Raw genomic sequence first — 23158 nt, forward strand, 5'->3', positions numbered from 1 at the left:
TGGGGGGCTGGTTGTTTTTCCTATGAAGCTGGTGATCTCTGCTAGCCCAAGCCCTTCTACCAACAGAAAAGAGAATGAAAGTCCAGGAGAAGGGTGAACAGAATGGGCTGTTTGATCTCATGGTTCCTAGTTGCTTCTTCCCTCAGAATTTTGTTGCCCAACCTATTTTCCCCCCTAGTTTTATTGAGTTACGATTGACAGATAAAAATTTTATATAATTAGGTTGTACAACGTGTTTTTTCAAAGGTGTACAAAGTGATGATGTAATGTATGTATACACTGTAAAATGATTAGCACAATCGAGCTAATGAAACACATCCATCAGTTCGCAGAGTTACCTTTTTGTGTGTGTGCTGAGAACACTTCAGTTCTATTCTCTTAGCAAATTCCAAGTATATCTATTTTTATATTTCTAGGGTGGAAGTCAAGTTTTGAAAACAAAACAAAAACACTTCTATACTAAAAAAGTTATTCTAACTCAGAAAATCTGCTTCCACAGAAAATTACCAGTATTTTGACTCAAGAACAAAACAAAATACCCCCCATTGATTATTGATACTGATGATGATAATGATGATGATGATGATAGTTAGTGTCAGGCGATATTCCAGCTTTTTGATCATGAACACAACTAATTCTCACAACAACCCAATGAGGCAGGCATCACTCACTGGCCCCATAAGATAAGGAAGTGAGTGAGCACATAGGTTGTTTAGCTTGCCTAGCTCTCATGTAGTGAGTAACTCTCTAAATCTCTGGTCATACTCTGTAGGTGAATAGCAAAGATTTGCTAACGTATGCATCCATCAAAAAAGAGTACGTACAGTGCGGGGGTTTCTGAAGCTGATGTTGAATAAGATTGTATGTCAACTATAATTATATATAAATATAGTCACGGGACATGGAGTAGAGAGGGGGAATGGAATCAATGGAATTGTAATAGATAAGTATGATATAAAGGGTGGGAGGGCAATACATGGGGGGAGGGGGGTTGTTACTTTGTGAGGGTGAAAAGGATAACTATTGCATTGTTCTGTACACCTGAAACTATCAATAAAAAAATTTAAAAAAAAAAGTACGTACAATGAGTATCATTGCTATATCCTTGTACAGTGAGTAAACCTGCTTCAAATCCTGATCAGGTCAATTATGAGTTGTGGGCTGTCGAGCAAGGCACAAGTTCCCAGAATGTCAGCGTTACGGTGGGTCCTGAAGATTGCAGAGTCTAAAAATGACTTGCTCTTTTAAATGGATTTAATTTAATTTGCTTGCTCTCGCCTGCATATATTCAGTGCTTTCAAGTAATTATATACACCCTGAAGTATCTGTCCATTTGCCACTGAGTTACTGACAACCCCATGCATTTTCACAGTGTCTCTGAGCTTATGAAATATGTTAATTTTCGTCTCTTGTTTATTCTAATTGGTACCATGCTCCCCAGTTAGCAGATGAGGAAACTGAGGCTCAAAAAGATAAATCAGCGGACCCCAGTCAGGACCCCCTCTCGTTTTGAGAGCTGTTACTTTCTGCTCTAATAAAACTATCTTCTTGGGCCGACCAAGTGACTCAGTTGGTTAAGAGCTCGCTCAAGAGTGTGAGCTCTGAGCAACAGCGGTTCGAGTCCCGGCCCGAGCTGAGGAGCCTATGAGCTGCCAACAGGTAGCAGGATGGCTCGGCTTAAAAACAAACAAACAAACAAACAAAAAACAACAAAAAACAAAAAAACTATCTTCTTGCTGTAAACTTAAAAAAAAAAAGATTAATCAGATGGGACTTTTCCAGGGTACAGTTTGCAGGGTACTGTGAGTCTATTACATAGTCAGTGAGAAGATATTAGCATGAAATCATATACATTACCCATAGGTCTTTGGGGTAAAGAAAATGATTAATTGTGTCCCTAGGTTACTTGAGAGAGAAAGTCACAACGGAATGGATAGTGAGGGATGCCCAGTCCTTGACAGCCCTTATTTTCTTACTGAGGAAGGGACCGTAGAAAGGAGATGGTTCCAAACCAACAATTTACAAAGACACATTCTCTTACATCCTGCAAGATCCAGGGAGGGTGAACCCAGTGTCAACATTATGTACTGCATATTGGGGTAGAATTGAAGCTTGCCCTCCAGGATGGTGCTTCTCAAACCTCATACAAATCACCCTGGGGTCTTGCACGTGCTGATTCTGAAACAGCGGGGCTGGGGTGGGGCGTTAAGAGTCTGTACGTCTCACAAACTCCCGGTGAGGCCAATTCCATGGGTCTGGGAACTGTGCTCTGCATGCAGAGCGAGGCTCTAAGAACCCTCCAAATGGACCACTCTGATCTTGTAATTTCTGAACAGAGTAAGGTCATCACTCTTTCCCTTTTGTTTGCTTCTTTTAAGTTTGAGATAGAGAAATTGAAGAAAACAACAAAAAGACTAGCAGAGAAAACCACCAGTCCGTGGGGTTCATATTGTCCGGGACACATGTTTACAGTGCCCCCACCCCCACCATCTGGGCTCAGCTTCTGTTAATAGAATTAGTCCCCCAACCCTCTCATGCTGTAGAAGTGAAAGAAAACAAGTCCTTGTTGTAATGCAATCTAACATTTCAAGTTACAACACTGGACCACAAAAGGAGATGGGGGTCGAAAGGATTCTAGAAGCACCCACCAATGTTCCTTTTCTTTTTAAGGGATTTCAGGGCTGCAAAAGCAATGGGAACCACTGATGCAGGTTATCAGATGTGTGGCAGATTTCTATAATCTCAAGCCAAACATTTCTATCTGAATGATTATGATAATTAAGGGAAAAGGGTGTTTGGCTTTGATTATGTCTCAACTCCCCACAACCTATCGATCTGTTTGAACATTCATGCATCACAATGCAGCAAGAATAAGCCAGGAAACAATAACAAAATTGATGAGTTAGTCACTCCTTCTAGAATTTTCCTTAAAGCTCTGACCTACCAAAAACCACCATCCCCCTACATCCTGATAGTGATCCCTACGCTAAATGTTTTCCATCTTAATTACATATGAAATAAATGTACTATGGTTTTGAGGAGAGTCTCATTCCAGGGGAATCAATCACTGTGGTCCCCACTAGGGGAAAACTCACGACAAGTCATTTATTTCTGTCCAGTGACTGTTCCCATGCAGGCAGTACACACAACTATAGAAATAATGTAGAGGCCACAGTTAAATAGAAATCAACTCTTCTGGAAAAAGAATTCAAAGCTCTCTTCACAGCTACAGAGCCAGAACTTGCTTTGATAACTTTAAAGAAAATACTAGAAATGTTTAGTGAAAAGTTCCCTCTTACCCCATAATATGGAGTCTATAGCATAGCTCATAAAAACAGAAACAAAAACAAAAAAGAAACGAAGTCAAAGAAGTGAAGTGGGTTTAACTTTTGTCACATTCATGAATGCTTCAGGAGCTAAGATTTGACTGTGTGTCTATCCCCTTCCACTTGACTGAAATACTGCCTTCTGTGAGGCGCAGTATTTATTTACGATGGAAACGGCTCATCTAGAGGCCTCTGGGCCTCTGGATACAAGTTTTCACCACAGGTTTCTCACCTGCCTCTAGGAAGCACCAGGCTTTCTCACCTGCCCCGTAACCCTTGACAGCTCAAGGACGCTGATGGCACTACTTAAAAGGTAGTTTTTATTGGCTTTTTGGTGGCCGATCAAGTCACTGATATGCAACCTGAAAAGTGTGTAATTAGGCCATGAGATGACCAAAGGAGTTGTTACATCTTGTCTGGTCACTGGTAAAAGTGTCTGTCCACAGGCTGTGACAGCTATGGTCTATTGGGTTTGGAATTTTCTTTAATATCTCCCCAACTCCTTGTTGGTCCAGTCTGTTGGCCATTACAGGGTTGGTTCTTTTTTAAATGGCTTCAATTACATATTCATTCAATAGTGCATAACAGTTGTTCAAAAACTATTATAGATTATGGACCGAAGGCAATTAGTTCTTGAAATAAAAACTTGAGCACTTTTTCTTTTAACGTGTGTGTGTGTGTGTGTGTGTGTGTGTGTGTGTGTGTGTGTGTGTGTGAATTTAAAATAAGACGAAACTCAGGAACTCGATCAGTAACAGACATATTGCTTTTCAGCACTGAGAGCTTTGCATCCGTAAATGCAAGCTTCAAAAATCACCCTGATGTTACTATCAAGAAGTATAAATTCGCTCCTCCACTATTTCAGAGCCATTTCAATGGTTATCAAATGAAATAATTGTTATCAAATGAAATCATTCTACAGAGCAGGCTGGCAGGAAATATAATTATCTTAGTTATTGTAATTTTTTTGGTGAATGACCAATTGGAACTATTTGACCCATAGGGGAAATAGATAAATTATTGGTGGTTTGCACAGCATAAAACTCCACTCACTTTTTAATCATTAAGTCCCATGTTAGTTATGATTATCTGAAGTTGAAAATGTGCTTTTGCCCTGACTTTGAAAGAAAAGCCTAAGGAGGTGGAAACAGCACAGGACCTCGACTGACAGACATTGGAAGCCCAGTCATTGGACTTCCCAGAGCACACATCACCCTGTCTGGACTCCCCTTGTCCCATTTGCAAAGTGGGGGTTCTGCTTAGGATGAGCACACATGTTCTGGTTGTCCTGGGACAATCTTACTTGAAGCCTGTTGTCCTGGACTCATTAAAAAGGCATCCTTTCTTTGTCACAAGTGTCCCATTTTAAATGATCATTTCTATCGTCACCCCAATTCTACTTCTGACCTCATCAGGTTGTGTGATCCCATGGTTTACACAGTATCTGACACACAAGAGATACTACCAAAATATTAACTTCAAAATAGACATCTATGTGGTAAAAAGAAAGTAAAGTGGCAGGCAAGATAATTCAAGCCTGCTCACTTTAAGAAAACCTGACATTATCAAAATCCAAACTCTGGAGCACTGATAAATTGAATAACTTATGTAGCCTTCCCCCCCACCCCCCCACCCCCGCCCAGGTTTTTCTATAAAAAATAAAACAGAGCAAAAAAAACCCCAAACATAATTATTTCCAGAACTCAGTGGATTAAAAAAGATTAGGTTTGCATGTAACCCTGCCTATCACATTTGAAAAGGCTTGTGTAAACCATACTCAGTTGAGTAGGTTTGGTCACTATTCTACCTGAACTCTTTGAATGACTACACAAAGTGTTAAAGAAACAACAGATTCAAAACCTTGAGTTTTAGTGCTGAAGGTGGAATTGAAATAACCTATATATTTTTGGTTTCCTCAAAGCTCATGCTTTCTCTCCATATTTAAAGCTCTTAATTGACTCTCTTACTGGGAATATATGAAAATAAAAACAAGAACATTTTATGTATTGCCCTTTACGTGCTGGGTATTTCATAGATATTGTCTTAAAACTTCCAAACCACTCTGTAAGGTGGAATTAATATACCCATAACAGATAAGGCAGTGGGGTGCAAAGAAATTACTTCTCCAGGTTGCTCCGTTAAGATGCAATAGACTCTAGTGATTAAGGGCATAAACTTAAAGCTTTCAAGCTGAGCTGGGCAACTTGTTCAACATTTCCAAGTTTGCTGACTCCATCTGTAAAATGGAGGTGACAACATCAATCTTACAGGGTTGGTGGGTCAGCTCAAAGACACTTTGAAAAGCACTTAGAACAGTGCCTATCACAGAGTAAGAACTCCGTAAATAGCCACTGTTACTATTGCTGTTATCATAATTATTGTTATTATCACAAAGAGATGATTTAAATCAAAGTTTGGCTCCTCTACAACATCACACTTCCTCTCCTGGTGTGGTACTTCAAAAAGTCTTAATCAATAGTGCAAATAATAAAGCTCCTCTATTTCCATCTAATGAACATTAATAGGAGCACTGCCATATATATTGCAAGTTTTATTAAAGAAATTTATTCTCATCTTGTAATGGGGAGCTCACAGGCAATATGTATTTCTTTCAAGTTACCCTCAAGCTGTCTTGAATAATTAGCTTCACTCTCTCTTCCCAAGTGACTTTAAAAGGAATAAGAATATAAACAAAAATAAGAATATATTATATACTTATGCAATATATATATATTAACCCGGTGTTCCAATAAAAAACTGGATGTGCTTTTCTAGGCGCTGGGCTACAGAAGGATATAAATAAAGACATTAATGGCTCATTTCTGCCACTTCCTATTACACGTTGCCAGAGCACCATTTTTAAAATTGCAGGACAGAGGTGAGCTCATCAGGGTGAGTGAAAATAGCAGAAAAGATACAAAACTAAAATCAACAACAACTTCAACAAACCACAATCAAAAAAGGTGCAGAATAATAACTGCTGTTTGCTGCCGTGTTTTGACTCAACAGGTTCTCGTCTGAATCCGAAATCGTTTCCTCCTGCCCTGGGTCCTTCTCTCACCTGGGGAGATGGCCAGGGATATGTTTCTGTCCTCTCTGAGCCTCCATTTACTAAGCCCTCAGTTCCCTGTTCACTTGAGAATACCGTCCTTGGCATCCCCAAGTTTTACAATGTTCTCACTCTGTTTTCTCAACAGTGGATGTCTCGAAAAAAAAAAAAAGATTGAAAATGTAAATGAAATATAACAGAGAGGTTACCATAGAGTGCCAACTTTTCATTTAAAAAGTAAGAACATTAAAAGTCAAATTGGACCAGAAAAAAAAAAAAGAAGCTACCATTTACTGTTGTTGTCATTTCAGAAAAGAAAAGCTGTTTGACCCGCATATAAGAAAGAAGCCTGGATAAATAAAGCCTGACCACTTCCCAGACGAGTTGACAACCACATTACATTGTCCGTGTTCTTTTCCTGTCCTGGTAAACCAGTAAATATGTCATCAGAGGTAGGCATCAGGTCTTGAAACTGGCCTTGGGAGATCGAACAGGTGCAGGGGCTTGCTACTGCTTTTTAACCAGAACCTGTATCAACCCTTATGGAACTTGGTTCAGATAAGAGGCAACCAGAGTTCTCTCCTCTGTCTGCTTCGCATTTCCTGCTCTCATTTAGGGAGCCACATTATGCACAGATGAAGCTTTCTGTATTCTACCCCATAATAAGAAAAAGTAAAATCGTTAAGTCCCTCTAGTCCAATATTTTTTAAATTACTCTTTCTACAAAAAAGAAAAGAAAAAACCCCTGTAAAACGGTAAATTAAATTTTCCATTCACAATACTCATATGCTTTATAGGCTGACAATCCCTTAATTTTTAGACTATGTCATTTGATAAGGATGCCAAATAAAATGGTCTATCATTTTAAATGCAATCATCAGCCTTATTTTAACGACAGCATTGCTCTATTATTTAATCTGAGTCCAGGAAGTAAAAAATTCCTCAAGGAGAGAGGGAGCAGCCTGCACTCAAAAAAATAAACTCAAATCTCTTTACTTCTTCAGTTTAGATCTAAGGTTGTATATAAGGATTTAGTCCTATTTCATGTAGTTAAAGCTTATAATGAAATATAAGAAGGTAGAGAGATGGTATTTTGCTACCCATCTTTCTCTCTCTCTCCTTCCTTCCTCTCTCTTTCTCCCCTTCCTTCTTTCTTTCCTTCCCTCCCTTCCTCCCTTCCTTCCTTCCTTCCTTCCTTCCTTCCTTCCTTCCTTCCTTCCTCTTTCTTCCTTTTCTCTCTCTCTGTTCATCCTCCTGACGACCTGTATATCTATTTATTTATCATCTACCATTCCATCCACCCATCCACCCATCTATCTATCCATCCATCCATCCATTTATCCATCCGCCCATCTATGTATATATGTATCTATCTATATCACCTATATAATAGAAATAGTAGATGAGCTTCTTCATGACGCCAAAGGCATGCCTACTTATCCTTATTGAGTTTTTAAAAAGAACTACTCGTCCATTTCTCTCTGAAACAGAACCTTTTATTCATAGGTTATGAGTTTCAGAGTTAAATGATGCTGAGTAGCATGGGGCTTGTGACTGCATGAACTTGACAAGTCCTGGCTTCCCTGTATTTACCTAGATAGTCTAAGGAGTCCTTTGTGAGGTCCTAAGGCACATGCGTGTGTATGTGTGTGTGTGTGTGTTGTGCATATATATGCATGTATGGATGTCAACACACATATATACGTATGAATATACATATATATTTCAAATGCAGAAAGCAAGATAATTGATATTATGGCTTTTTAAGTAGGTGTCTATTAAGTTGAGCTATATGTGATTGCTAATAGTTCACCATTTTTGTCACACAAAAATAGTAGTTTCATATGGTACAGCCTAATACTGCCAATGAAACTTTAAGGTCTCAAAAAAACAAACAAAAAGGGATAGAAAATAACACAAACAAAGCCTTGTTGCTGGTGGTCTCTTTTGCTCAGTCTAGGGTCACCTGTGTGGCGGGGCTACGGCTGTATGTCAGAAGCTGTGGCTTGCAGGGACCTTTAAAGGAAATGCATGTCTTATGTGAAAGAAGAAATGGCCCCTGGTCCCTATCAGTGCAGCGGGATCGTTATGAAATTGGCGCGTGAACCATTTGTTTTACTTTCTTCTCAAGCTGGTCTGTGTCTAGTTCCCTTCTGTCCTCATGTGGAGGGATGTTCTCATGCACGGGTTGTTAGAGGTTAGAATGTCAACAAGCAGCACAAGCATGACAAATGTCTGCCTTTCTGGTGAGATAACATTTTCATCCAGGCTATGCACACATCATCCGTATTTCCCCAAATATTTGTGGCATAATTCATTGAATAGAGAATCATCCCCCGCCCCTCCTGGTTTGGCTGCTCAAAGATGCAACAACAACCAACTCATAATACACAAAGAAACCAAGAGCCAGTCCATAAAGAGAAGCCTGCCCCCAGGCTTAATTCAAGCAAGCCATTCATTGAGCTAATGTGATGATGGACCTTTCAAATCCAGAACATACCACGGACACATCAGCAACATCAAGTGGCATGCAATGACCAGATGACCATCGGCCCCACTGCCATGCTTTGATTGGTTCAAGCTCAAAAAACAATCATCTCCTTTGAGAGTTTGGATAGTTGGCTTTCCATAAATCAAAGTGAGAATAAATATAAAGATTTGGTGAGGTAGAGTGCTTACCAAATGTTTCCTAAATGCCAAGGAAAGATGTTTGCCTATTCCCATTAAATTTGTCAGTGAGCCTATACAATTACCTAGTCCAGTCAGGTCTTTTTCTCTTGGGGAAATCTCTGTCCACACCAGATAGTGTTTGTTCTGGAGGTCAGGATTCAGAAACTCACAGGGTGATCCAAGATAATCAGCATTTAACCAAAAAGGTGATGGGCAGGGAGTTGCAAGGCAAGCATCAGTGACCTCCTGGACAGTCTAGAGGTCATTGGAGTTCAATATTTTCCAAAGGTCCCTGAATCTTTCATTTGACGAGGGCTTAATTTGTGCTGATAAAAGATAAAACATCTACCAACTGGGGACACCAAATTTCTGTCACTTTCAAGATGTCTGCAGAGTGATTCACAATTACAGGGAAAGTTTGCTGTAGTCTGTTTTTTGATCAAGTTGACAACAAGTGGGCATGACCCAAACATCCTCAAGTCCTGCTGATTTTTACTTCCTATTTTGGAGGAGTGGCTTGGGGTTAAGAAGTTTTTTTTCTTTTTGTCGTCTTGCCTGTCTTCTAGAGAACAGGAACTAAGAATCTATAACTACTAGTATTACACTGTGATCGTGTAAACATAGATTTTTACACAACTGCCCTAAGATAAATTCTAGAGACTTGGCATCTTTAATGTGGATTCAAAAGCTATTCTGATAATGTGACATTTCCCCCCAAATATGTGTCTTCCATAGAAAGGTCTTCCTTCTGTTGATCTGCTTACTAACAATGAAAGGAAGGACCACCATTTCATAAAGGCACTTCACAAATCAAACCAGAAATACCCTTTTAGAGATTGTTTTCTGGTAATTTACCTATTACTGCATTTACCTTAATACAATATTTCCATATGTGGCAAGCGTCTTGCTTATAATAAAGTTAAACAGGGCCAGTAATCAATTTCCACAGCAACCAAGAAGACCTAATATGCAAATTTCTTTAATGAATAGCAAGAGGCCAATTACATGGACAAGACTATATTTAGTTGGTTTCTTCAACTGAAACTATTATAATCAAGTGGGAATTGCAGAGTTATTCAAGATTTACCAATCCAAGAATGAGGGCAATTTTTCAGGAGGACATGTTGCCAATGAGAATCTCAGTAATATTAAAATAACAGATTTTATACATACATTTACATATATGGTGCCCCCAAATGCAGCAACATTTGAACTTAATTTTTATATGAATGCAAAAGGAGGTGGCCAGATTCTCAAGTAATTCTATCTAAGAAAAGTGTTAAACCTTATTTATAAATTATTTCAAATGCCTAGATTAGTCTTATTGAAGAAAGCAATTTAAATTATATCTTTGTAATTAACCTTGTTTTCAACTTGGGGGTACATGCACTTGTACTGAGAGCAAGATAAAAATCCAAAGAAATAAGTCTGTTGAAGATTCTTGTAATTATACAGCAGACTAAAGTTACTATGATTATAATTATATACAAAACGCGTGTTTGAGAATTTAGCATCTAGAGATATTTTCATAAAAATAATTAAGGGTTGTAGATGAACCACATTACAATTGATACTTTGCGAATCTTCAGTGTGCAGATTTTAATAGCATTAAGCTTTTTCATTTGTAGAATGCTCTTGAGTATTTCAAGGCTGTCAACATTTTTATTAGCCTTATTGACCCTCTCCATTTTCCTAATCCAGTGTCAAAGTGTCTTGAAGATAGCAACTCACGTAAAACATATTTTACATCTTGACAACTGATTACTGGGTAACTGGATAATTTATGGCTTTGGAACTGAATCTTGACAATTGTTTGGATTTCTGTGGAGGCTGCCTCCAGCCTTGAGAACTCGTGATGCTATTTATAAGAATATAGTAATAATACCTGCATACAATCAGACGCAGATCTCAACTGTATCTCGCCAAAGAGCCATTTATTTACAAGTTTATGCATGGGATTTTCAAAGTGCAGCTTTTAGGGTTCAGCAATTTATTTTGCTTTATCACACCTCGGAAGAATTCTGTAGCTACAGTGAGCTAACAACACATCTTGTGAGAAATGGAATGGAACTGCGGAGAAAGCATACCACAGCAAACGGAGAGAGGAACTAAGTCACAACAGGCCAGGTAGGAGAACCAGTGGCTGCTGACACTTTCCATTCAGGGCTCGAATACATCGCCTTGCTTACCTGTCTGACCCAGCATGCCTCAGCCACACATGCAAATTGTTATCATCACTGCTTTATTCATGAAACGTATTTTTAAATTAAAGGAGTCATTACCCAAAATAAGCACCCTCAGTGACATTTGAGCATGCAGAGCATCTGAACATTCACATTTATGTCCTCCGAAAACAGACCCAACGAGTTGCATTCAATATGGAAACCCACACTTTCTTTTTTTTCAAGGCACCTATACAGAAATAGCTGTGGCTTGCTTGCCATTTCAGGAACCGAGTCATCTGTTAAGCCTGGGTAATTGGTGATGAAGCTCTTTCACTCCACAGCCCCGCCATCCATTCTGACTTCAGCATTTCTTAAACCCACTTCTGTCCCTCCCACTGCCAGTCTTAATGTGTGGTGTGCATGACAAATAGAAGTTGGCTTCTCTAGGTACAGTTGGACACTGGGCATTGCAAAAGGACCAACTCTCCTTAGGAGTGTGAGCTACACTTCTCCCATTCCTTTATTTTGGATTTAAAAAAATGCTTTACCGGGTGTAAAAAGTTGTAAAAAAAAAAAAAAGGGAAACGGGGTGCTTGAAATCGAGGTAAACCTGCCGGGTCACCTTTTGGGTTTCTTCCTATGAGTTAGATGAGACCATGGCCTTACTTAGACCACGAGGTAGTTGCACAGGGAATGTACATGCAAAGTGTGCTGTCACGGGAATTAAGAGAGGTCGATACAAGAACCAAACATATCATTTCCTTTGTGTCTTAGCAGAGAGGGCGAGAGTTTAGAATGAACTAGGCTTAACAGTTCATTCTCTCGCTACGTGGGCCTGTGTTTAGCTTCACCAGGGGACCTCACTTTTTGGAGGGGGTGCTGCCTACCCAGCCGTCATGCATTTGCACCAAGACTGGACGAGAGCCTCGTCTCCCACCGGCTAAGTTAATTTCCAAGTAGCCATCAAGCACGAGAAGGAAGACCCTTACCTGTCACTGTAGGCAGCGGCAGTGGCAGGGGTAGGCTGGGCGTAGCGGTATGCAGCGTAACCACCCTGCAACACAAGGAGAAATCAGACTTAGGAACGCCAAGGAGCCCAACTCGGGGACGCCCAAGTGTGAAACCACACCAGAACAGCAGTTACCCACATCTACCAATCTAAAGTGGAAGTTAATGGAAGCTTAGTGTCAAAGCAGAAGTATAAAACACACCTGAGAGATAGGGGGCTGAAAACTATCCCAGCTGGATGTTAAAGGTTAGCAGGTGTAAGTAAATCCCCAAGGGAGAACCCAGCTACCTTTTGAACGACAGGTACCTAAGTGTTAACGTGGATTGTCTCGGGATGGGGAGGATTATGGGGGATCATTTAAACACTCTAGATACTTTGCTGAACTTTCCAGATTTTCATAACTGGGTATACTTTACCTTCACTTGCTAGTGATTAACTTACATGTTATTCCAACAATCTGATTACTTCCTTAAAAATCCAATATAAGTCAAGCTAACGTCCTCTTGTCTTTTATATTTATTTTAAGAAAATAACTCTGGGACTGAAAGTTTATTAGTAATCTCTTGCATATAAAGTTGCTTAACCACTAAAGCAATTAAAGAAGACTGTCCTTGGCTTTTTACATGTTACACAGTTATTTTAAAAAGGAATGGTAAATGCTTCTTAAAAATTCTGTCTTTTGGCTAAAGAGATCACACTGATTCCGATGGGGAATGTGTTTGGTGCGGAAAATATGCTAAAGTATTCCAATTTGTAAATAAAATCATTAAGAGAGAAAAAAAATCTGAAAAAAATAATTAACATTTAGTTGTATGTACCAGTAATTGCAATTGTTCAATTAAGCAGAGGACAAGCAAATGGGCATATTTGAAAGGAATTGTGTTCAGTGGAGCATTGATTATCAAACTGTGAAAATAACAGAGCTCCTTGCTCACCCAACCACAGCGATACATCAGCCACTGTCGAATGATCTCAGCACAATTAACAAACAGGATCCAGTCTCTACTGATAACACAGGGACCATTCAGGTTCTAATTAGAATACACAGTCCCATGAGCCTCTGAGGGAAAGGGATCACCCCCACTGTAAAGAGGCAACTCAGGACAGACTACCGTGTGGGCGGGGCTTTAACAGCAAAGTCATTTATGTATGTGCCCAAGGGTATCTATGAGGGAGGGTCATGAATGGAGTTCATTCCGTTTGGCTCCATATACCACAGGGGAAAACCTAGCGGTAGGATAAAAGATAGATGAATGGGGAAGCTACAGAAAGCATCTTTTAAAGTGTAGCTTCAACTGGTCTCAATAATTTATTTCTACCATCTACCAACCACAGCTAACTTTCAGAGTAAATTTGCTCTCACTTCCATAGCAATTCTAAAACGCTCTAGCTTAGCTTTAAACAAGTTCATTCTTCGGGCCGGAGAAGACACATCTAAGACATCCTGACAGATAATCACCAATAATTTAGAGCCAGCTAAAACAGAAGTCACCTTTGAAAAACAAGGTGGAAGTTAAAAAACAACAACAATAAAAAAAGAGGTCTTAGCCAGACAGCACCTGGTGTTCCAAACACCATTTTCTCTCCTTAGGTAAGAGGAAACTCAAATATGCTGAGCTCCAAAAGCAAAGCACGTTGTCATACTGCAAGCACCAAGCTTGGGTTCAGATTGATGGACCGAGGGGAAAATAGGCCACCAGTTTCTGGAGCCGTTCTTTTCACCTGCTTGCCCTTAGCTTTCCTGACGCACCCAGAAAGACACAGGTACGCAAGTATGTGTCGTAAACTTAATGACGTAGGAAGGGGCTGGACTCGGCAAGCTGAGTGCTAGGAGGTGGCAACTGCAACCACCTGAAAGCTTTGAGTGGAGAGAGAGATTCTCTCGCTCCCAGAACAAAAAAACAAGGTTATTGCCAAGATACTTGCATTCAGTGCCATGTCAATCAATCATGATTTGGGTGACTGTGAATTTGGTCCCAGCAAAGATCTCGCACAATGTTGCACATGTAAATTCTCTTTGTTTGAACTCTGTACATCTCCTCCCACTTTGGCAGTAGTTTTCGTCCATGGAATTAGGTAGCAAGTTTGATTAATGGAAAGAACTGTAGCAGTGCGAGTAGAAGATAACTAAAACGAACCTGACTGCTAGGTCGGTAGGGACCCGTCTGCACAACAGATGGGCTAGTCTGTGAAGCTTTGAGAAGGACTCATCTTCCACATATTTGCATATGACTTAGCCATTTAACTTAACCAAGCACACAGGTGTGTGTATCCATGCAAGGCAGACACAAGTGGTCAGTGCCCTGACACTCATCTTTGTTAATTAGGAATTTGTTTGCAAGCATTCCCAACTCAAGGGTCAAGGTCAGAGTTTGCTCAAGTCTGTGGAGCCAGTGGGAAGATTTTGACCTAGATTGGTGGTCTCTTGGTGATGACGGGAATGTTGTCTATCTGTGCTGTCCAGTATGGTAGCCACTTGTCCTAAGCGGCTATTGAACACGTGCAATATGGCTGATACAACAAACTGAATTTTTAATTTATTGAATTTGAGTTCATTTGAATATAAATGCAAATAGCCACATGGGGCTGGTGCCTACCCTACTGGAGTCCAGGTCTAGGGGATCCCTGAAACACATAACAATTGGGAAAATAAAAGGATTAGGTAGCCTGATACCTCCACAGGTATACATTGTATTGTCTTTCTTTGCTAGTTTTCTTCTGTATGAAATCCATATTAGGTAGGAGAATAACAGAGTTGTGTATTAACTCAGTGTATGTGTGCATACACTGTAAAATGATCAAAGACATACAAATTGCTTTAATTTGCCTTTCTAACAGGTAACTGTAATCAATTTTATTGCTTCGTATTTTGCAGCTCGTGGAGCATAGCCAGGGCTTCTGCAAGGTTCCATGGTTATGTCTGAAAAAGGAACGCTTACTTCCATTTGCTGTCACCAAACCATGTTCATGTTGAAACTGGCCCTCCCAGTTCTTTGGACAAAAATGCATCCTTGAGTTTGATTTTTCTCTCACCTCCAAACTAAAGGAAAAGGGGTAACAAGCACAATATAGGTCTATACTCCCTATTCATAAAACATACTCATTTTTTTCTACGTGCTGGGCAGCAAAATATAAATGTGACCTGATAGAAAATACAAGTTTTAAATAGCCATTATGGACTGCCATGTCCACCCCTGCCGCCACCACCAGATGTGGCCATCAAAGATACTGGGTCACATGGTCTGAAACATTTCCTTTGTTAGCGAGACCCTGGAGGGTCCGTTGGGGGAAATTAAGCATCTCTAATGATGCCCCATAAAGCATTTTCGAAAGTGTGGTTGGTGGGATACTGACAGTGGCAGGGACAGCAAAGCTTCCATGACCAGACAGGTCTGGGAAATGCGCAGTTAAAAATAAAATGGCTATTCCATTTGTGGAACTTCCTAAAGCAGTGCGGATGGTCATTGTTGCTCCCACCACATTTCAAAGTAGTTTGACAAAGGAAATCACATGTCAAACTTTAGAGCATACTTTTGGAAAAAGATGTTCTAATATCCAAATGGTGAATTACTTAGGGAGCGAGGTGAAACGTGTGTGTGTGTGTGTGTGTGTGTGTGTGTGTGTGTGTGTGTGTGTGCTGGCGGGGATGTGGGGGTGGGTAGGGCTGTGTGTGTCTCACTTTGGTAAAGCAGCCATGGGCTTAATCACAGACCGAGGCCTCCTCCTTTCCGAGAATATCCAAGGATCCCACTTTGTGCAAAGCAGGTGGATTGGTGTATATATAATTAACTCAACACTTTATTTATAAATGCTCAACATTTACAAGAACATTTGCAAAATGAAAAACTTAACTATAAATCATTACTCCCTAATTTATCTGCTTTATACATTCAGCTGTTTTTGAACTGTGGCAAGTTTTCTTGAAATGTGAAAATAAAAGTTCGGCTCAGGAATTTTAATTGTTTTGTCCTCTCCTAGGTTCAAGTACGTCTTTTTCTTTGTAGACTTCTTCTTAACACTTGATTAATTTTCACAGAAAAAAAAACCCAATGTATTTTCTTAACTGACTTAATATCCAGCAAAAATGAAAATCGCAGGTTGTAGGAAACCCCATGTAATAAAATGTCCACTGATCGTCCTTAGTTTTACATTCTTCTTTCATTTTATTTGACAGTTGAAATGTTGGTTATAGACCAAACTGGAGGCTCAGCCAGTTACACTCCCATGGATGTGAGGAACTTTGACCTGCAAATTTGTTCATTTGGGGGTTGCTTCAGCAGTGAAAAATAGACACGAAAGCTATGACAGTCTGTGTGACATAAATTTAGAAGAAGCTACAATGACACCAGGAAAAGATATATTAGCTATGCTGACCCTCAATGCTAGATGCATAAGAGATTTTTTATTTAACCATTCCAGTTGACTCCTGGAACCTACTAGAATTTTTTCTTAGACAATTGGTTCAAGGAAACCCTAGAATTCTTTTTCACTGAATTTATATTAATTGAGTCCAGATACATTTTAAACCAAGAAATTTATAGTCAAGCCAGACTCCCATTTTGATACGCTCAAGACCTAGCAAAGAGGGGACATTTGACGATAAGCATGTCTAGTCTAGAAGGAGTCACATCAAAACTGGAAAATTCAGTGAAGTCTTTCCTCGTTCTAGGTTAGAATAGTCTTGTTAGTAGGATTTCACAGCAAACCCACAACCAGAGTGATGAGTTTTTCCACCAGTCCGGATTTCATACCTGTAGCAATTTATTGCCATACACAGGCTCTTGATAGACTACTCTATAAGGAAACAGAGATGTAATGTTTTCAATGAAAAAATGAAGTAAATCAAAGAAAATGCATAAGTCAGACAGAAATCCCAGAGCAATTCATTTACAAGTTTGCTTCTCTTCACCAAGACCTGAGCGTGACCCACCGAAACAAGAGGAACCAGGCATCGCCAAGCCACCTTAGCGGCAATGTAACCAGCAGTGTCAAGGTAGTGATGGGCTCAAACCACACTCACTGTGTGAGAACCTGTGTTTCTTTTTAAGGAAGGAAAAAAAAAGATACTTTCATGGCTGCTTACCCTTCCAAGCATATTCCAATGGTTCAAGTTAATGATTTCAAATTTCTGTCTTGAGCTCATACTTGGAAGTCTCTAGAATGCCTGAGGACTTAACCTTGATGCCTAATTATTGAGGCAGCGAAGACGACAGTACAGGAACTTTTGTAACTGTATCAACACACCTGTATTTCTTAAATTTAACTTCAACTAGCAGCACAGAGCACAAGTGTATTTCGTGGATTAACGCCGCGCATCGAAGCTACTACCTAAGCTACTTTGAATAGATATGACTAGAAAAAGTATGTGTGTGCACATGTGTGTGCGTGTGTGCACATGTGTGTGCGCGTGTGCATGTGCGCGCGTGCAGGGGTCTAGAAAGGCTGCTGTTAACATAGGTGTAATTGACATGTCATTACTTCTTTCAAGTCTATTGCTGGCAAGATCTCAATAGAACCCAGGGACGAATGGAGGCAACTTGTGGATTTGTGGCTGATTTATGGGTGAGGCCAATCTTTCCCGTGAGTGGTTCTAGTGTGAAGTGAAATTTTCCAGTTCCAGGGCAGACCTTGAGGTGAACATTTTAAGAGATTTAGGAACATTTTAAAACATATATGTATATGTATATGAGAATATAATATAAATAATATAACATAATATTATATATATATATATATGTATTTCTTATGTAGTCTGGCTTTCCTTTCCAATTTAGTTTTACTTAACTTTCCTCTTTAAGTTCTAGTTCTCTCTGCCTCCACCCCCAGGTCCCATTGCTCATTTGCATATTTCAAGTACAGATATTATTCCCCAGGGGCCTGCCCACCCCATTATGTGCTCCATTATTCTCCCACTTCTCACGGTCCTCCTCTCCTCCCTTTACCGCCTCTCTCCAAGTTTGTTCAATGAGGACAATGACATTATTCTGTTGGCTCAGGGCTTCAACTCTGTAGCCAGGTCAAGTGGCCCCAAACCCCAGTGTCAGTGAAGATGACAAATTATATCACCTCTTTGGTAAAAAGAAAGAAAAAAAAAGTTTTCTAATCTGGAAAAAAGAAAAGTAAAGGGAACAGGTAATGAGATTCCTCTATTCCAGGGCTGTGGTGATGAGAAGCTGAGGTAAGGGCTGAGCGTCATGTGTCTCACATGGTAGATGCGTAACTTAAAAAAAAAAATTAAATTTATTGGGGTGGCACTGGTTCATAAAGTTATATAGGTCTCAAGTGTACAACTCTATAATACACCATCTATATATTGCAGTGTGTTCACCACCCAGAGTCAGTTCTCCTTCCATCACCTTATATTTGACCTTTTTCACCTTCTTCTACCTCCCCCCATCCCCCTTACCCTCTGGTAACCACTAAACTGGTGTTTGTGTCTATGAGTTTTTTTTGCTTGTTTTTCTTGTTGCTTTCCACATATGAGTGAAATCATACGGTTATTGATTTTTCTCTGACTTATTTCGCTTGGCATGATGGTCTCAAGAAGCTTAACTTCTTGATGGGCTGTCCCCTCCTCTCTGGTTGACTGACCAGCCTGATGTTTATCCTCAGCCGGTCCACCCCGAAAGCAGGGTCTTTGGAATAAGGACGTAGCGTTTTTATTTGGAGAGAATTTCTGCTTTCCAGCTTTACATGTTCCTGGAGCTACTGACACTTCCTCCTGAACTCAAGCATCAGTGAAATGGGGACCCCTCTGTGTTAAGGTCCATGGATAGGAGAGCGACATGAATTCAGAAATAACTGTGTTTAGCCATGGTGTCAACCAGAAACTTGTTACGACAGAATTTAGGAATGATGTAAAAAGGCACTGGATTCTCATCAAGGCATATTTGCTAGGCAGCCTCAAGGCTGCGCTGTTAGAAAACTTAGGGCTCTCCGAATACAAGGGGATGCAGTTAACGTTTATATCATCTACCAGTTCCTCTCTCACTCTGCCTTCTCCTGTGTTCGCTTCCCTGCTTTCCATCGCCCAGAAATCACTGTCTTACTCCACTTGCCGCTGACAGTTTATCAATTCTTTTTTATAGCTCTATGATCATTTCCTTCTTTCCATTTTCAATAGCTCTCTTTGGATCAAATGCCATATCCTTTGATAGCTCCCTGAGTGGGTCAAGATAAGTGCCTTGGCCAAGTTCAGTGGAGCACCACTTATTTTCAGCTCCCTGATCAGGTCTGGCCTCATGAGATCTATAGCTTCACCCTTAAATAGAATGGATTGCTTTGAAGAGCCAGGGGACTGAGTGTTTCTATTGTACTTCACTTTTCAAACAGCTTGTCATACCCACGTATCACCTCTACTATTGTTATTTTTTTTTTCTTTAGCTTAACCTACTTTTTACTTAAAAAGAATTTCTTTCAAGACCCACCACTAAGTAATAATACTGAACTAGTAGGTTTGAAATGCTAGTTATTTAAGCTGATTTCCTATCTTTTGACATAAAAGAGAGAGAGGGAGAGAGAGGGAGAGAGTGAGTGTGGGGTGTCCCCAGGTAGAAATAATGCAGGTAATTAATTACCTTTCCTACCCTCTTTGCTAACTCAGACACCCCCTACATTCCAGCACCCCTGGAAACCCCCAGTGCCATCCACACGGGCTGAGCACGTCTCCTGCGCTGTTGGCCTCCTGAATAGGACGCTGCTCCGCCTGAACGAGCTTCCTTGGTTTTTACCTTAGTTTCTGGCTCATGGCATTTGCTAACAAGGCTCCTCCCCCCAGAAATTTCAGGGCATCTCTGATCATCTCCCCCTCTCTCCTCAATCCTCTCTTCTCTGAACAGGTTAAGAAGGAACTCATTCTAGATAGGAAGCTGTGGCCTGCCAGGTACAAGGATCCTGCAGGTCGTTCAAATCAGAAATGCCCGAGGGCTCCCACGCCAGGTGGGAGGGACGGGAAGACCCTGGGCAACAAAAAGGAAAGGGGACGGGAGGAAGTGGGGTGCACAGAAAAGGCAGTCGTTCAGTGGACGTGTGTGTCTCCTTGTTGTTGAGCTGCTCTGATATACTGTCAAGGCCAAGGACAATCAGAGGAGGAAGAACTGGAGAGCAGGTTCCCCTTGACTTTTTAAAAGTAACCAAAGCTAGAAGCTTCCTCCTCTGCCCAATACAATTGAAACGAAATAACTGGTTTAAACCTATTGGAGGTGAGTAGTGTGTCTAGCACATGTCCCAGGTCCTCTTAGGATGGCCTTACACCACACCTATGTGTTCTGCACTATTTCTAATGAGATTAAAGGAGCAAGCCAGAAACTTCCTTTACATAAAATAGAGCCTCGCATGCTCTTGTATGAGCCTCTTTAATCACCATTTCTTAAAGAGTGCTGGGGATGTGTCCACACATCAGAACATAAAGTGTCTCAAGGGAGGTGGGAGTAACAGCTAGAAAAAGCAACTCAAGATTATAATATACGTCTAACCAGGCCTGACTCCTGCTCTGTAAACTCTGGAGGGCAGGAAATCTTCATATTCTTTCTTGCCCTTAAATGAACTGAAGCCCACGCATGAGCCCTTGTTTCGCTGCCAAAATGGAGGTGATCGAGTTCATCACTGTCCCCCACACACATGCACCACTCAGCAGCAGTATTCCAAAGCTGCCATCTTAAACAGAGCAAAAAATTTAAAGAGATCTGCAAGGTCTGAGCTACCTTCTTGGAAAAAGGACAGAAACATGCGCTGGGTTAAAAAAAACACAACAAAACAAAAAACCCTCCAAGTTCATATTTCAGTTAGTTTTTCTATCACCTAAATGCCTATTTGGAACCACCCCTGAAAAATCTTATTGTCCTTATAATAATACGAAGAGTGGGAACATGACATAAATTTTTTTTTGCTGCAAGGGTGGCTTGCAAAGGGTGAGAGGAACAGTTTTCTAAACCTATGCACCAGGAAATTCAGGACTCAAAGTTACTGAGTAAGTCTCTTCATCTAAACCTCATCCAGACACCGCTTTGCCCACATGTGATGAATTGGTGGGAAAGAAAAGCTCCTAAAGGAAACAAAAGCATGAAGGGGCTTTTTTGGAGCGTTCCTCCCTGAACAAAATCTCTCTTTCTACGTTCGTGTGGTTGTTGGTGTACTCGCTTGCCTTTGAGTACCTCTGCTCTCTCCATTCGCCTTGTTCTTGGGACATTTCATTGTCCCAAACAATCTAGTCATACTCGATCAATTACTCTAGTCATTCTTTTTCTTTATTTGTGGAATCTTACACCCTTAGCTTTTCAGGCAGCTTCTACTTCATATATATATATATATAAAAGATTTATATATATATAAAATATATATATATATATATATATATATATATATATATATATATATAAAATCTATGAGGTAAGGGGAAAAAATGCCAATTTGAAATCTCCATAGGACAGCAAAAATTAAAATGCAATTATTGTCATTTTACAAATAATTCAATCAATGATTGTCATTTTACAGAGAGGTGAACACTCGATAAATGACAGCGGATACTATGTTTGTTTTTAGCTAGGCTTGGGTGTTAATGCTGATAGTTCCCTTGTGGTGGATTTTCTTTTTTTCTAATTTCTCCATCCCTTCTCTATTCCCTTACATGTCCCAAATTAAAAAAAAAATCTCTAAAATTAGTTTTACCAACTAGAGTCCCTACATAGGCACACATACTCGATCCAGAGACTACACCGGGGGAGGCAACAGACTGATGTTTGGGTTCACCTGGTATCTGAGGACGAATGAGCTCTAAACTGCTCAGCCCCAGCCTGCCCCTCTATTTTAAACGGTATAAACGGGAAGTTTGGAAAAAGAGGACATGAGAATAGGTGAATCAAGCTACACAGAAAAGGAAATTGGTTGTTCACCGCGTGAATAGAGGACATGTAGGTCATTCACTCCTTTTATTATGAGAAAAAAAGCTAACCCACAGATTATAATAAATGTACTTGACGCAATAATAATAGAACCCAACTAAGTTCATCACTGATGGAGATTAATACTATGTGTCAAAATTGTAATTATTTGAAATTCAATGGGAAGAAAATTAAATAACCAGTGTCTTTCCCGTTTTCTGGTAAATGACATCAATTTGATCAGAAACATGACTTTGTTTTTCTTTGTTATCTAGTCCATAGAACAACAAGTATGACCCCAGTGAATTTATTTGAGGTCACTTGTAATAAAGAAAGTATATGATTTAGAAAACAACCCCCAGTCCTGCCAATTTATGTTAAATTGTGTTTATTCCAAGTCATTTTTATAACAGTGCCGTTAATATCATGATGTGGGAGAATAACAACTTCTTGATCAACTTAGATGTTTAATTATGGTCCTCATAATGAGAACTATCCTATTCTTTTCTAAAAGTGAACAGCTTAATAAAGTGGTACCATTTAACAAACAATTCTAAGTTAGGTAGCTGTTCTAGAGAAATGGAAAAATAAGGGGTTGAGTAAAATAAGGATTTAATGCTCACGTTGGCATCCATTTTGTTAGGAGATGTTTGTTGCTAAAGTCAACCATGGGGAGAGGGAGAAAGAAAAGAAGGGGCGAGGGGGAGAGAGAGGGGGGGGAGAGAAAGGGAGAGGGGGTATCTTTCTAGGGCTTTGTGATAAATAATTAAATATATTTACAAGGAAACATTGGAAACATCAGCCATGAAAATATCTTTTAACCCTCCACAGCTGGTAACTACAGCTGGTATTCTAAATATTATACTGAAAATACACAGACCATACCAAGAGCATCTATAGAGAGAATTTCGTTTTGCAGGGGAGGTCTTCACTTGACAGGGGAGAAATGACATCTTTTGGGAGGGAGGGTGCTTGCATTGTTTTCTGCAGTCGATCCAGGAGTTAATTCTACTCACTGAACAGCGTGTGATGCTACCGTGAGCAGAAGGCCTGCTGCCCTG

At 40.1% G+C, this 23158-nt stretch overlaps 1 protein-coding gene across 18 annotated transcripts in view; it reads right to left on the reverse strand.

Annotated features, from left to right (window-relative positions):
- The window catches only part of RBFOX1 (RNA binding fox-1 homolog 1), a 406097-nt gene that overhangs the window by 25318 nt on the left and 357621 nt on the right, over positions 1 to 23158 (reverse strand). For 14 of the 18 annotated variants that reach the window (XM_019666158.1, XM_019666149.1, XM_019666146.1 and 11 more), the window contains 2 exons: positions 16971 to 17013; positions 12200 to 12264 (listed from right to left, as the gene is read on the reverse strand). In XM_019666158.1, coding sequence (XP_019521703.1) covers positions 12200 to 12264; positions 16971 to 17013 — 108 coding nt within the window. The remainder of the gene's footprint in view (positions 1 to 12199; positions 12265 to 16970; positions 17014 to 23158) is intronic. The other 4 variants (XR_002126609.1, XM_019666159.1, XM_019666150.1 and 1 more) reach the window with 1 other exon arrangement.

This window comes from Hipposideros armiger, unplaced genomic scaffold (assembly GCF_001890085.2).
Source record: "Hipposideros armiger isolate ML-2016 unplaced genomic scaffold, ASM189008v1 scaffold_461, whole genome shotgun sequence".
In the NCBI taxonomy this organism is placed as follows: Eukaryota; Metazoa; Chordata; class Mammalia; order Chiroptera; family Hipposideridae; genus Hipposideros; species Hipposideros armiger.